Source organism: Solanum pennellii, chromosome 9 (assembly GCF_001406875.1).
Source record: "Solanum pennellii chromosome 9, SPENNV200".
Lineage (NCBI taxonomy): Eukaryota > Viridiplantae > Streptophyta > Magnoliopsida > Solanales > Solanaceae > Solanum > Solanum pennellii.
This window is the reverse complement of record NC_028645.1, coordinates 74,447,900-74,462,993: the sequence shown is the minus strand read 5'-3', so window position 1 is coordinate 74,462,993 and position 15,094 is coordinate 74,447,900. Positions and strand designations below refer to the sequence as shown.

At 35.9% G+C, this 15,094-nt stretch overlaps 2 protein-coding genes and 1 long non-coding RNA gene across 3 annotated transcripts; 1 reads left to right on the top strand and 2 right to left on the bottom strand.

The window, feature by feature from the left end:
- The first annotated feature begins 6,141 nt into the window (after positions 1-6,141).
- Positions 6,142-11,825, top strand: LOC107031046 (RAN GTPase-activating protein 1). The gene is made up of 2 exons (XM_015232244.2): positions 6,142-6,313; positions 10,016-11,825. Exon 2 carries the CDS (start codon positions 10,026-10,028, stop codon positions 11,628-11,630), a length of 1,605 nt encoding a protein of 534 aa, XP_015087730.1. The 5' UTR covers positions 6,142-6,313; positions 10,016-10,025; the 3' UTR covers positions 11,631-11,825.
- Positions 9,588-10,104, bottom strand: LOC114073978. Its single transcript, XR_003574452.1, has 2 exons — positions 9,967-10,104; positions 9,588-9,880 (listed from the first exon to the last, which is right to left on the bottom strand). It is a non-coding gene; the product is annotated as an uncharacterized LOC114073978 (long non-coding RNA).
- Positions 11,826-11,927: 102 nt separating the features above from the next.
- On the bottom strand, positions 11,928-14,798 carry LOC107031047 (chloroplast stem-loop binding protein of 41 kDa a, chloroplastic). The gene is made up of 6 exons (XM_015232245.2): positions 14,255-14,798; positions 13,759-13,880; positions 13,110-13,212; positions 12,900-13,038; positions 12,516-12,793; positions 11,928-12,282 (listed from the first exon to the last, which is right to left on the bottom strand). The coding sequence occupies exons 1-6, from the start codon at positions 14,642-14,644 to the stop codon at positions 12,100-12,102; spliced, it is 1,215 nt and encodes a 404-aa protein (XP_015087731.1). The 5' UTR covers positions 14,645-14,798; the 3' UTR covers positions 11,928-12,099.
- Between the last annotated feature and the right edge of the window lie 296 nt (positions 14,799-15,094).

Genomic DNA, 15,094 nt, shown 5'->3' with positions numbered 1-15,094 from the left:
TCTTACACTTGGTGGAATGGAAGAATTGAAGCTGAATGTATTTTCAAAAGGGTCGACAGGGTCTTCAGAAATGATGAGTTCATGAATTTGTTACAAAACAGTGAAGTTCACCATTGAATGCCCCTTTACATGTTATATGTAATACTTCACATGAGCATGTTATAAAGCCATTTAGGATTTCGAATTTTTGGACCAAACATGAAAGTATCAATAGTTTAATTACCAATGTGTGGAAAGAGGTAAAGATAATTGACAACCCTTTTATGGTGCTTCATAGTAAGATGAAAAGGATTAAAATGGAGTTGACAAAGTGGAGCAAGAAGACATTCCACAATGTTTTTCAGAAAATAGCCACATTAGAGAATGTGATAAAAGTTAAGGAAATTGAAATAGAAATAGCACCCACAAAGAGCAATAGGTTAGAATTGCACAAGAAGGACGCAGAACTGAAAAAATATAAGTGTATGGAAGAAGAATTTTGGAAACAGAAGTCGAGAATAAAATAGTAAGGACGGGGACAAGACACGAGATTCTTGCATGCTTATGTGAAGGAAAAAAGAAGAAAGATGCAGATTAATGTAATCCATACAATGTAGGGAGACATGATCACCACAACTTAAAACATTAGGGAAGAAACCGTTAATGTTTTCAAAAAATAGTTAAAGGAGGAACAAGAGGTTACTAATTACACCATGTTAATTAACACACATCCTTTTTGTTATCACAAAGGAGCAGAATTACATCATGGTTAGAATACCTACTAACAAAGAAGTTAAGAAGGAGGTATTCGCTCTAAATGGGGATAGTACAAGTGGTCCATATAGTTTTCAGGCTTGTTTTTTCAAAGTTGTTGGGATATTGTAAAGAATGATGTGACTAACATGGTGAAGTCATTCTTTTGTGGGCAAGAACTTCCCAGATTTATTACACACACTATTTTGGTACTGATTCCTAAGAAGGAAAATGTGAGCACTTTTGGGGATCTCATACCAATAAGTCTTAGTAATTTTACGAATAAGACCATCTCCTAAGTGGTTCATGAATGAATTGTCACAATGTTACATGAATTGATCTCAAAAATTAGATAGGATTTGTAAAAGGGAGAAGTATCACAGAAACTATGTTGTTGGCACAAGGTATAGTCAGAGATATCAACAAAAGAAAAACCAGAATGTAGTGGTGAAGTTGAATATGACAAAGGCTTATAATAGAGTGTCATGGAATTTCTTGGTAAAAGTAATGTGAAACTGTGGATTTGCTAAAACAGTGATAGATATGATTGTAAGACTCATTAGCAATAACTAGTATTCTTGTAACGACCTAACTTCCTTCATTAAGAAAAAGCTGACGGGGAAAGAATTGGGGCCAGAAAACTTTTTAGTAGTAACTTGAGATTTCCTAGCCTAGTCCAAATTCAGACGAAATCGGAGTCAGTGAGTTCTAGGGAAATATGATAATAAATGAGAGATTTATCAGTGAATTTTACTACACAGTTGGATAACTAAGACGTTAAGGAACTCGTACGACTTTACAGAATTGAATTTGGGTGAGTAAACTCTCAAAATTTTCTGAGTGTCATGGGATGATGGTGTGTTATGAAATGGGGATTTGGAATTCTTAATTTTGCTCACTGTTTCCTTCCAAGCCACTGTGGCAGGATTAATCCTGCTAGGACGGGACGCTATGGCGGGTTGGGGCCGCCATAGCGGGACAAACGCGACTTAAGTCGAAAATAAAACCTCAAAAATGTTTTATTCTACACTTTTTGACTTTGAGAGCTAAGGAACGACTTTAGTGTATTCTAGAAAAGTTTTCACCATTTTTAAGGCTAAAGGTAAGGTTTTACTCCCCGAATCTATGTTTCGATCGATAGAATTAGTTTCTTGGGTAATTATCGATAAGAGAGGGTTTGATATGCAAATTATGATTGGGAAGACCCTAATCTGGGTATATGTAATTGATTTTGTTATAATCCGGATAATTAGACCTTTGATTGTTGATCCTTGCGTATAATTGTTGTTTGTGGACTTATAACAAGCATAAAAAATCTGAAAAGGGAAGATTCAAGTGCCTTAGGGGGTTCAAGCTTGGATTCGAGGTAGGTGATGGTTGTGATTTCATATTAGTGTGATATATGTTTGTTCTTGCTTCATTATGACACATGTATGTATGTGAATGTTGTGTCATTGATCACACTACTCGTAAATAAGGATGATTGAATAATTGTATGTCATGAAATCATGAATTGATTGTATGAAAATAAAAATGTACATTATGATTGTGATTGTGGCTTGTTGAATGGATCAGGTGTTACATTCCGACACATTAACTTGGATTTGTCACATTCTAGCATAAACATGGAATTCATTACCACGTTCTGGCATAAATATTGGATCTGGTACCATATTCGGATATGCTACAGTTTGGGTATGGGTTCCATGAAAGGACTATTGAATTGGCATAACTATAAATCTTGAAAATTGTAAAGTTGTGCGTTGTTCGTAAGTGATGACTAATATTTTATATGCATGTTTATTATTGTTGTAATGACTTATATATGTTTCACCTATTGGGATAAGCGTGTGATCCCACCAGTACACTGTGGTTGTGTACTGATACTGCATTTGCTTATTCTTTGTTGAGTACAGGACGTCTTCAGGCAGCTATTGATAGACCTCTATTGAGCTTGACCAATTTCAAAGGCGAGTCAGTTCTTTCTAGCTGCCATGGATCTTCCTTGTTTAAGTCTACTCTTTTCGTACTTAGACTATTTGTTTAAGGTGTTTTTTGGTCTCGCGGTTGTACCCCTTGCTACTAGACTTGTCCTTAGTAGAGTTTTGGTACAATGATTTTTAGGTTCTAAGGGTTAAGACTTTTGCATTAGTTTTGGTTATGGAGTTTATGGGAACTCCGTATTTTTATTGTCATTTAAACCTGCTTTTGTATCTTTAAGTGTCTTAGTTTTCAAAATTTGTTAATTGGATTATACTAATGGTTTTCCCATTGGAGGGTTAGCTGGTGAAGAAAGTCATGAAGAGAATGAACAATAGGTAAAATAAGCTACTATCCTTTATATGAAGGTACGTTCTTATTGCACATGTGTTACAATTAATACCACTCTATTTACTATATATGCTATGAATTCTCCTAAAGGTGTATTAGACCAGTTACAAAAGATTTTTGCAAAGTTCTTTTGGAGCAACTCAACAGGATATAGAAGCATTGGGTGGCCTAGGAAAAAATGTGTTTTCCAAAAGAGAAGGGAGGTTTAGTATTCAGGTCATTGCATGATGCATCAAAAGCTTTTCGTGCATAACTTTGATGGAATTTCAGAACTGCAGCAACTTCATTATGGGCATCCTATATGTGGAACAAGTATTATAAAAAAAAGCATACTATAGAGCACAACATTTGGTGGCTAGTTAAATCGGGTAATTCTAGTTTTTGGTTTGATAATTGAACTAAACTAGGGGCATTGTGGCATGTGGAGAATACTAACGCATGGAAGAAGAATTAGAGGTAATTTTACAGTCAATTCAGCCTAGGAAATAATGACATCCAAACATGAAAGGAAGGCATATTATCATTTGTATGGAATAAGGGGCTACCTTTTAAAGTGAATTTCTTATGGTGTTGTGGAAAAAAAGAATTTTGACTGATGACAATATGAAGATGATGAAAATTCAGATAGCGTCTAGATGTTGTTGTTATTCCGATAAGAAGGAGGAAATAATGACACATGTTTTTCTAACAACCCTCCATAAACATCATGCTTTAGAGGCAATTTGCTAATTTTGCAGGTATAAATATGAAGAACAAGCAATTACAACACCTAATAATCACCTGGTGGAACTAAAATCAGAAGGCCAAGTTGAAAGTGGTGTTGAGTGCAATGACAACAATCACCTTGTGGACAATATGGAAAAGGAGGAATAGCTTGAAGCATGAATGAACTACCACATACAATGAAATAGTGATGCAAGTACAAGAAGCAGTGAGGAAGCTCATCAAAGTGTTATACCTCTGGATACATCTTAGGAATGACACATGGCCCAGATTGTCACAAGTCTAAAAGAGTACAAGCCTAAACTATATCACCACTATGTAATCTGAAGGAAACCTGAAAGAAATAGAGTAAAATGCAAAACAGATGAGGAGACAAAAGAAAATCCCGGTGCAAGATCAATAGACTTTGTGGTGAGAGATGCAGAAGGAGACCTGTTTTATGCAAGGGTGAAAAGAATAGGCGAAGCAAAAAGCATGGAAACAAACATGGAAACAAAATCTCTTACTTTGCTAGAAGCAGTTCACTATTGTCAAGAGGAAGATTTAAGAGAGGCTATAATAGATTCAGGCTCACTATGCGTAAAAATTGGTGGAACGAGAGTGGAAAGTATCGTGGGACTTACTAGAAAGAACTGAGGAAATCAGGAAGGTCATTCAAACCATAAATGCCTCAATCATACATACTTTTAGAGAAGGAAATTTTGCGGTAGACTCTTTGGTTAACGAAGTAGTGGAATCGCAGGAGACAAAGTACTATCAATTTTTTCAAGAGCTACCAAGCATTACAAGGAAATATCTAAATATAGAAAAGGCGCATATACCAACTAGAAGGTGAAAACACGCAAAATGAACATTCAATGAAAGCAGTGCAGGAACATAAAGGAAATAACATAAATAAACATCAAGGAGGTAGTCACATAAGCAGAATGCATATTTACAAAACATCAGACAAAAGAGGAAGCATAAAGCACAAATATTTCAAGATAAAGTATGCCTCTTAGAGGACAGTAAAACTGAGCAAAACAAAGCTACAAATAGAGTTTCTAACTATAAAAAAAAACTTTAATAAAAAGGGGGCTTGTTGGTCAAATTATTTGAGTTGGGGGTTAATGATACCAGGGATAAACGGAGCATCAAGCGCAAAATCGGAGTCAAATATGAGCAAAAACAAAGCCCACCTATGATCCCTTGGGACTACACCTCGATCTGAAAGGGAACGAGAATCAGTAGCTCATACACGAAAGAAAAAGAAGGAGATAAGGACGAAAATCTTACCTGTAAGCAAGGAGGGAGATAGGTAGAACTTCAAAGGCATTCAAGGAGCTAGATGGAATGATACCACGTCGGAAATCACAAAGATTACTTGGTCAACCATGAAGGAGACAACTTAGAAACGGCGGAGAAAGGATGGAAATGGGGTAGGGTTCTAAGAAAGTCAAGTGAAAGGATATTGTTGATGGAAGAGTTTTGGAAACTCTACATATTATTTCCTTTTGGACCCGGGTACTACTTTTTGGGCCAAGTCATTTGTTATTTTATGTACTAATTGGGCATTAGCCTACACTAATAAGATGATCTTCGGATCAAAAAATTACTTTTAAAAAATATTTTAGTGAATTATGATTATACAAAGTAATAAAAAATCTTAATCGAACATACCAAGAGGTTGCTAAGACAATGAGATTGGAGATCGGAGATAACAACATCAGATTAAAACATCATAAGAATCAATAATAGATTCAGATACAAACATCTACTGCAATTAAAAATAATTCCTCAAAATATCAATAGGTAATGACCTTTTATGGATATTTTCATATTAATAAAAGAGATCATAAAACTCTAGATGAGGATCTAGGATTTTAAGGTTGTGGGTGCTCGCTCTGAAGTGAAACTATAAAAAATATGTGTTAACAATGAGATTCGAACCTTGATACAACAACATTAAAAGAGTCTTAAGTAGACATCCTAGAACCATTGGGCCAACTATATAATTTATTCATTGGGTGCTCTATGTTAACTTTATACAAATACCTATCGATATATATATATTTCGTAACGAAGTTAATGGGTGCTCGAGCACCCGGCGGACACCATGTGGGTCCGCCCCTGGTTTGAGAGCGAGAAAACAATTAAATAAATGAATATTTTAAAATATTAAAAAGAAATAGAATAGAAATGAGATTTAACGAGTGTAGTTGTTACAGTTAAATTTACCTGATTGTATAAAAAACTTTACACTATAGTGCACACAAGTTAATTCTCCTATTTCAAATAGTTAAAAAATAATAATTTTGGCCCTTTTTGTGGCCTAAAAAAAGGGGCATTTTCCCTCCAAATCGAATTCCTCAAAAATTCACGACAGTAGCACACGACTATCATGATTGCACATAACTTGTATTTGAATTAGTTTTAATTATCTCTTTATCTTTACTCCAACTCCACGTCTCTCTCCCCTCTCTTTTCTAGGGTTTTTTTGGATCTCTCTCTTATCCTTCTTCGCCACTTCTAGGGTTTCTTCCAACCAGTAAGTTTCCTCTTACTCCTCTCTGTTTACATTCATTCATGAAGATTTTAGGTTTAATTTTGTTTTGTATTGTTCCATTTGTCTATTCCTTCAATTATGGTTGCATTTCCTTCTTTTTTTTCATCATTTGAATGATATTTTCTGCTTCGTTTTAACGAATACTAAGACTCACTTTTAAGTATTTGAATTAGAATATAGTTTATGTTTGTGTAGATTTAGATGGAGTTCAATGAGTTATGCCTCAAATCTTAGAATAGTTGATGTAGACAATGTGAATCATTTGTATCTGTTCTGCTCTATATGTGCCAGTTTTTAGTTTTGTTTAGTATATTTAGAAATGGACATTGAAGGAAAATGCATTTTTTACTGATGGCCTTAAGGATGAAGGTGTTTGGTTGGATTTTGTTTGTACTAAAATGGAAGAAATGTGATATAATGGGATTTGTGAACTCTTATTCATGTCTCTGCTGGTTACACTTATTCCTTAAGACCTTCAGTGGCTCGAAAGAAGTATTATTGTTTTTGTTTTTCTGTAGTACTCTGTAGAAAACATGAGAAGTCCCAGTGATTTGAAAGAGGCATGCTTAGTTCTTGATGGCTCCTTCTATCTCATAACGCCGGACAAATGAAATAGTACAAAATTTGTTTTGATTCCATGATCGATCAATCTTCGGCTTCAAGAGGAAGGGAGTGAGGGAGAATCAAAAGATGGAGTCTTTAGTCCTGTCGCTATCTGAAAAATTTACCATTAATCAACACAAAATGCCAATAAATCTATTTCTTATTTTCTCTTGAATTCTATTTGAATTACTGCTTGATGCAAGGGAAAAAAACCAAATGCTATAAACTCAAAAACTTTGAGATATGTTGCGAGCATATTGAGTTTTTTTTTTTTTGATAACTGTGGTGTCCGGGCCAACTTGCACAAACCTTGACTAATTCCATGTGGTATCTTCTACCTTCACCAACACAATTACCAGTTAACTCTGTCCACCAAGGCTTAAACAAATAAGAAGAAATCACCTAGTGTTTTGCTGCTGATGGAAAATGAACTCGTGATCTCATGGTTCTCAACCCCCTTCCTTGACCACTGGGACACACCCTTGGGTGCCTCAAGCATAATGAGTTTTTGTGTGATATTTGCTCACAAACTTTAGAAATTACTTTGGGAAGTAAAAGAATAGTTATCTTGAATCATGGATAGTAGCTTATCATAAATGCATTTCCTTTTTATTTGGAGATGAGATGACAGCAAAAATGGAATAGTTCACCACCTTTTGTGAGCCTTTTGGCCCTCTACAAAAGGGAAACAATAATACTTCAATAGATTAATAGAGCTCTTAGCCTTCTAATGATAAGTGCTTAGATTTGCTCAACTGACAAGAGTAACGGTTAAAAGTCTGAAGTCAACTTCCTTATGTGGATCAAATATATGATTTATCATTTAGTTAAATACATTGTATTTGGTGCACAGGGGAGATGTTTCGTTTGAGGAAGATATTACCTTATTGCACCAGTGTGATGCTTATATGTAATTCTAACTCTTGTGTCTGTGTTTTGCAACTTATGACCATGACCTGAATGTCAATATGCACGATCCTTACTGTTATCATATGACTAATATCATTTTAGAAGTCTTGCATTTATTGGTCATTCTGCTAGTGCAGTGAGATAAAATAATTCTGCTGATCAAGTGACTGCAAACAAGATGCCATTTGTACTTTATTTATGTGCATTGCAGCACCTCAACTGAAAAGCTTGGAAGGTGCTGAGAAAAGACAAGAAATTGGAACAATTTTATATTAACTGACGTCAAACGTCAGATCTCAGAACTGTTTGTTGCTACTTGCTTGTTGTGGACAACTCATGTTTATTATCCTGAGGATATATACTTGTAAGAAACATTATTCAAATGATAGACTATGGAAGAAATCTTCCTTTTTCGTTGAAACTCAAAAGTATGGAACAGTGCTGTGTGGAAAATAGCAAAGCTTGTTGCTGTAATGCTTTGTGGTTAATTGTTAGTCTTGTTTCCCATAGTACTTTCCTGTGGAAAGTACCACTAGGCAGGTGCGGATCCACATAGAGCTTCGTGGGTGCTCGAGCACCCATGGACCCCTACGTGAAATGTATATAGGTATATAAAAAATACTATGCAACCTATATAATTAATTAGTAAGCACCCGTTAAATAACTGTTGGATGTGACTCGTTGGTTAGTAAGTGGCTGCTGAAGCTGCGGTACCACAGGTCACGAGATTGATCCTCCACAAGTAATTTTTATATACTTATTAAGCTGTCTAATTTTCTATGTTTAGCATAAGATATTCACGAGTGTAAGAGATATTATTATTACTCATTTTAATTTTAAAATGCGAAAAGTCTTCGAGTACATTATAATTTGTGACTCAAAGTCTTCTTTCCCGATAGTAATATTAAACATGACTTTTGCGTTAATGTTTTTCACTATTGTGTTTAAATAGTTTTTGCACTTATTATAAATGAACAGTAAAATTCAATGTTAAAAAAAGTGAAGCACCTACTAACTTCAGATCTTGATCCGCCACTGCCTCTAGGTATATCTTGTCAAGGTGTCATCATTTATTGAAGTGGGTTGGAATAAAATTATTTGTGATTGTAGTAATGACATATTTGATTTGATCTTATTCTGATCACGCAGGTGCTTTGGCATAATCTTTGCACTTATTTAGATGTTAGCAAAGTTATTGGATAATCATTTTCTTGCATGTGCCTGTAGAAGGATTCATTTTCCTTTAAGTTTCCTACACATTTTGGAGGATTTAACATAGAGGAAGATTTTACCATTTTTCAGACAACTTCCATAAATGCAAGAAAGTTAACTATCTGGCACTTTCCCCTTTCTTGGCAACCACACCATAGTGTTAGTGGAACAATTTGTTGTGCTTCTTTTGGAAAGAAAATGCTCACTAATTGGAAAAATAAATAAAAGCACATCGACAATTGTTGAAGTGCTTATCTTTTGAGCTCAGTCACTGACATGCTGAAAACATACATATGTACCGTAAGTTGCTCAGACTCGGGTGCGATGTCTGATACGGGGGTGTTGATCTAGATGTCGGATCCTTTATGATCAAAATTTTACGATCCAGGGATATGTATACCGGTGCAAGGATTCAGCTAAAATAATTTAAATATCTAAATGTCGGATCCTTTATGAGACATTATGTTGAAAACGTCAAGGTATTCCGTGGAGAAAATACTAATCAAGAGGAGAATCCCAAAAGGAAAGGAAATAAAAGAAAAAAGGACTGACATAGAAATTTCTATTTACAAGCTATTTCATTTTCTTCAATTTCATCCTAGTTTTTGTTTTGATTACAGAAATCACAGGTATCTGTACTGAATTTCTCAGTCAGTTTTGGTCAAATTATTCAAAATTGGTTGACCAAATCCATTAAGGATCCACACCCCATGTCGTGTCGACATGGATGCAATACCGGAAGTGGAGTCCGAACAACTTAGCAGTTCCAAGCACATTTGTTATTGTTTTCCTTGTACTTGGAAGCCGTTATGTTCTGTATTAGTGCTGCAAAAACTCAAAAGTTTATTAGAGTGTCCTTGAATAATTTTTGCAAAATTTTAAACAGAATATATGGTTGAGCATCTCCTTACACTTCCTTTGTTGTATGAAATGATCTTCTGATTGCAACTTCTTTTCCAGGCTATTGAAGATGGATTCTGCAGGATTCTCTATGAAGCTGTGGCCCCCAAGTTCGAGTACCAGGCTAATGCTTGTGGAGAGAATGACCAAGAATCTTATTACTCCATCCATCCTATCCAGGAAATATGGTCTTTTGAGTAAAGAAGAAGCTGAAGAGGATGCCAAACAAATAGAAGCTCTGGCTTTTGATTCTGCCAATCAACATTTTGACAAGGAGCCTGATGGCGATGGAAGTTCTGCTGTGCAACTTTATGCTAAGGAATCTAGTAAGCTCATGTTAGAAGTTATTAAAAGAGGCCCTCAGACAAAGGAATCTGCAGAAGGTATTGTATCTGGGAAGGTTAAAGCATCTAATGAAACTACTATTTTTGATATATCCAAAGGTAGACGGGATTTCATAAGCGCAGAAGAGGCGTCTGAGTTGTTGAAACCATTAAGTGAACCAGGGAATAATTATAAAAGGATATGTTTCAGCAATAGAAGCTTTGGCGTGGATGCTGCTAAAATTGCAGGACCGATTTTGTCTTCTCTTAAAGATCAATTGACAGAAGTTGACCTTTCAGACTTTGTAGCAGGTAGACCAGAGGAAGAAGCCCTGGAAGTCATGGAAATCTTTTCTTCTGCTTTGAACGCCTGTGACCTGAGGTATCTCGATCTTTCTAACAATGCTCTAGGTGAAAAAGGAATAAGGGCATTTGGGGCACTTTTAAAGTCACAAAAGAACTTGGAAGAACTCTATTTAATGAATGACGGCATTTCAGAGGAAGCAGCAGAGGCAGTTTGCGAGCTAATCCCTTCAACTGATAAACTTCGTATCCTTCATTTTCACAATAACATGACAGGGGATGAGGGTGCTTTTTCTATTTCTAAACTTGTGAAGCATTCTCCTGCATTGGAGGATTTCCGGTGCTCATCTACAAGGGTAGGATCTGAAGGTGGGGTTGCTCTTTCACAAGCACTTGGAGAATGTAGGAATTTAAAGAAGGTTGATTTGCGTGACAACATGTTTGGTGTGGAAGCTGGAATTGCCTTAAGCAAAGTACTATCAATCTTTTCCGGCTTAACTGAAATTTACTTAAGTTATCTGAATTTGGAGGATGAGGGGTCCATAGCTCTTGCTAATGTCCTCAAGGAATCTGCTCCATCCCTTGAGGTTTTGGAGATGGATGGAAATGACATCACAGCTGAAGCTGCTCCTGCTCTGGCAGCCTGTATTGCTGCAAAACAATTTCTTACCACGTTGAAGTTGGGAGAGAATGAATTGAAAGATGAGGGTGCTATATTAATTGCAAAGGCATTGGAAGATGGTCACGGTCAATTAACTGAAGTGGATATGAGTACCAATGCAATAAGAAGAGCTGGTGCCAGGTGCTTGGCACAAGCTGTAGTAAACAAACCTGGGTTTAAGGTCCTGAACATCAATGGCAACTTCATATCTGATGAAGGAATTGATGAGGTTAAAGATATTTTTAAGAATTCACTTCATGTGCTTGGTCCTTTGGATGACAATGATCCTGAAGGAGAAGATTATGACGAAGAGGCTGATGAAGGAGGCGATAATGAGAATGATTTGGAGACCAGACTCAAGGATCTTGATATCAAGCAGGAAGAATAAGCCAAGTCTAAATTCTTGCTATAAGCTAGTTTAGCTTATAACTCTTATCATTGTGTAGGTTAGATTTCATTCCCATTTCCTGCCAAAAGTGTCAGGTTTAAACACTTCTTCGGTCCAACCTGTGTGTGTATGGAGGCTGAGAATCGTTCTTTGATATTTCTCTTATAATTTTATCGATTTCATGTGTTACTTGTATTATTACAATACTTTGAGTTATTGGAGAATATTTTCCTGCAACACATCTTAAACAGTCCTTTTTTCCTCGATCAAGTATCTCATGCAGCTGCAGCCATGATCTGATGCATTATGGATGAGTAATATAATCACATTCCTCAGTTGTTGAATTTGACCAATTTCTTACAACATTTGGATGATTTGTCTGAAGATGGACAGGCATGCTCATTCCTCTATAAGTAGCACAAATTTGAAAAGTTGAAGAATGTAGGAAAAAAATGGTGGGATGAGGCTATCAAGCAGCAACTGGTACTTTTAGAGATTCTAGTATCTTATCGTCTAGTTCAAACTTCATTTCTTTCTTGTCTCTGCCAATTTTCACGTACTCCTCATATCGCTCCTTCAAGTCTTCCGGTAAGTTAGTTGTAGCACTCCATCCCAGAATCTCATTGGCAGCTCTAGGCTCAGCATAGAAGTGCTGCAAAGAAACACACCGTGGTAATAAAGAACTGATCTCAATAGAGAGAACAAGATGTTCCTAACATGGATATGTCTATCAATAAATAAGGGAAAAGAGCGTGATATACCCCTTGTTACAAAAACACAAATGGCTCGTATGATAAGGGGTGAGCCACGAGGGTATATCAATTCTAAATTGCAAAGTTGAGTGGTGTATCCCAGAAAATAAATTATGAAAATATGGATACATACCATGTTGCGGAAAGGAAAAGCTTTTTTAGCATCAACTCCTACTGCCTTGGGGTCATAATGCACAATTTCAACAGAGCTTCCTGCAGCTTTAGCGCATAATCTTGCCATTCCATCCAATGTCACAGCACGGTCACTAACACAGTTGAAGATGCGGCCACTAGCAGCAGCTGGATTCTGGACAGCCAGAGTAAGCATGGATGATAAGTCCCTGACATGAGATATGTTGGTTAGCTGCATTCCAGAGCCAGGAATTAGAACTGGTCGTCCACGAACAATACCTGTATGATACGATAAAAAGATGAGACACAGGTCTTGTTAATGCCGTACATTATTCCTTGCAGAAAAACTAGAAGTGCTTATATATGCAAAGCTTGTTTTACTTACGATCAAAGAACCATTCCTCACAATCCTTGTTATTGCCAGAGCCAATCATGTACTGAGGACGGAAACTTGCCCAACTACCAAATATCTCAGATATGTATTTCTCGACTAATACATGACCAGCATCAGCTTTCACAGCATCCTGTAAGGTCGCAAGTTAACTTGACAAAGCAAATTCTTGTTGTATAGGTGGAAGCAAAACATTAATCGTACCCCTTCAACATGAGGAGGTTCATCTGTGGGCTTGTAGATTCCAGCGCTGCTGATAAACAAAAATTGCTTGACACCAGAACTCTTGGCCCAGTCAGCTACAGGACTGAAGTAGAAACGATGATATTAGAAACTTTGATTAACTATGCATCTTTAAGTTGCTGTATCTGAAGCTTTAATCACCATTACATGTGTAACTGATGGTTCTTATGCAGAGAGTGAAAAGTGCTAAGTTCACTGCTTTGGGAGCGCGAAGTTAAGTTCTTCAACTTCTGCAAATTGTAAGTTCCCCAATCCTCACATATTGATACTCTCATGTTCTTTTCTTTGAATGCTATGTACTGTTTTCCTTATTAGTTGTCATGTTTTCTTTACTGCCGTATTTTCTTTTCCATTACTTTGAGAAGAGGGTCTTTTAGAAACCACCTCTATACTACCTCCACGGGACAGGATAAGGTTTTGTATACATTCCACCTAACTAAGTCAGTCATCATCCTACATTTCTAATACTTTAGTGTATCACTACATAAACAAGAAAATACTATGTGATCAACAACGTCTAATCTGAGCATTTGAATCCAAAAGCATCATACACTACTCGAACGTTAACTAAAACTATGATTAAGTATTATGAGGAAGGAAAAAAACAAACCTTACAGAATCCAAGTCTTTACCATTGTTGTCCAAAACAGCATCAAATACTTCACCCTCTAAAATCTTCCCAACATCTGCAGGATTACCCCATACTGTTCGACCACCAGCACCAGTAATTTCCTGAAATTAGCCAATAAAATGTAAACAATTAAGCCAGATTTTAAACAAACACAGAAATTATCAAATTAATCCCTCCGTCCCAATTTATATGATAGTTCCTATTTCAGGTTGTTCAATATTCTCCACAACACAATTTTCAAGAACTCAAATTTTTGAATTTTGATATTGTATTCTCTTTATCAAACTAACGTATCTACTAGCACCAATATACTTTATTTTATATTGCATTCTATTCTTTTTTGGTAATTTTTTTTCTTCAAAAGTTAAACTTCGAAAAAATATGTTTAATCATAAAAATTTTAAAAAATAACAAAAAATGCATTTTCACTTTTTGGATAGTAACAACTAACAATAGAATGGATAATAATCTTAACTGAGAATCTGGTAAAAGGGGTTTTCTTCATTTTATCAGAGCTCTCTTCTCCAACCGTAAGAACAGTAACATCATGACCAGATCCCAAAAGCTCTTTAGCAAAATAGAACCCAATAACTGCATGACCACCGCTATTTGTATTAACAATAAGCACCTTCTTCTTCTCAACTGCACCACTCGCCTGAACAACACTAGTACTGGAGTATGAATTAGGGGAAACCCGCCTTGAATTCAGAGAAAATGCAACGAAAGATGGGGAAATTGAGAGAGACGAAGAGAGCGAAGAAGAAGGGAATTTAAGTGAAATTCGGGAAACAGGGGAGATTGATGGAGTTGAAGAAGAATTGAAAGATGAATGTAGAAGAGAGGATGAAGAAACAAGAGTAGCCATTGATAGAGAGTTGATGGAAATTTTCGGGTTGATTTTACAAGAGCCAGAAAATTTATTGATGCTATGGAGATAAGTGATCAGTTGATATGGGCGCTATGTTTTCTTAAGGATGATCGTTACCTATTATTTCTATCATATGCGTATTGTGTTGTTATTGTTTTAATGGATACAAATATTCTGATAGATTATATCTTTAGTATCGTTATATAAATGTATTTAGTTGAAACGAAAGTTTTGGAAAATATTTTGCAAATCAATTTATTTTCTTCAAAATTAAGGAAAATGACTTTCCTTCATAAATTAAGGAAAATATTTTCCAAAACTCTACTCCAACTTCAAATTACATTTTTTTTTGAAGGAAAAACATTGATTTTTAAAAAATATTTTCAATTTCAAAATTTTATTTTTTCACCCGATCCCTGACCCCCCCAACCCGTCCACCACCACCCA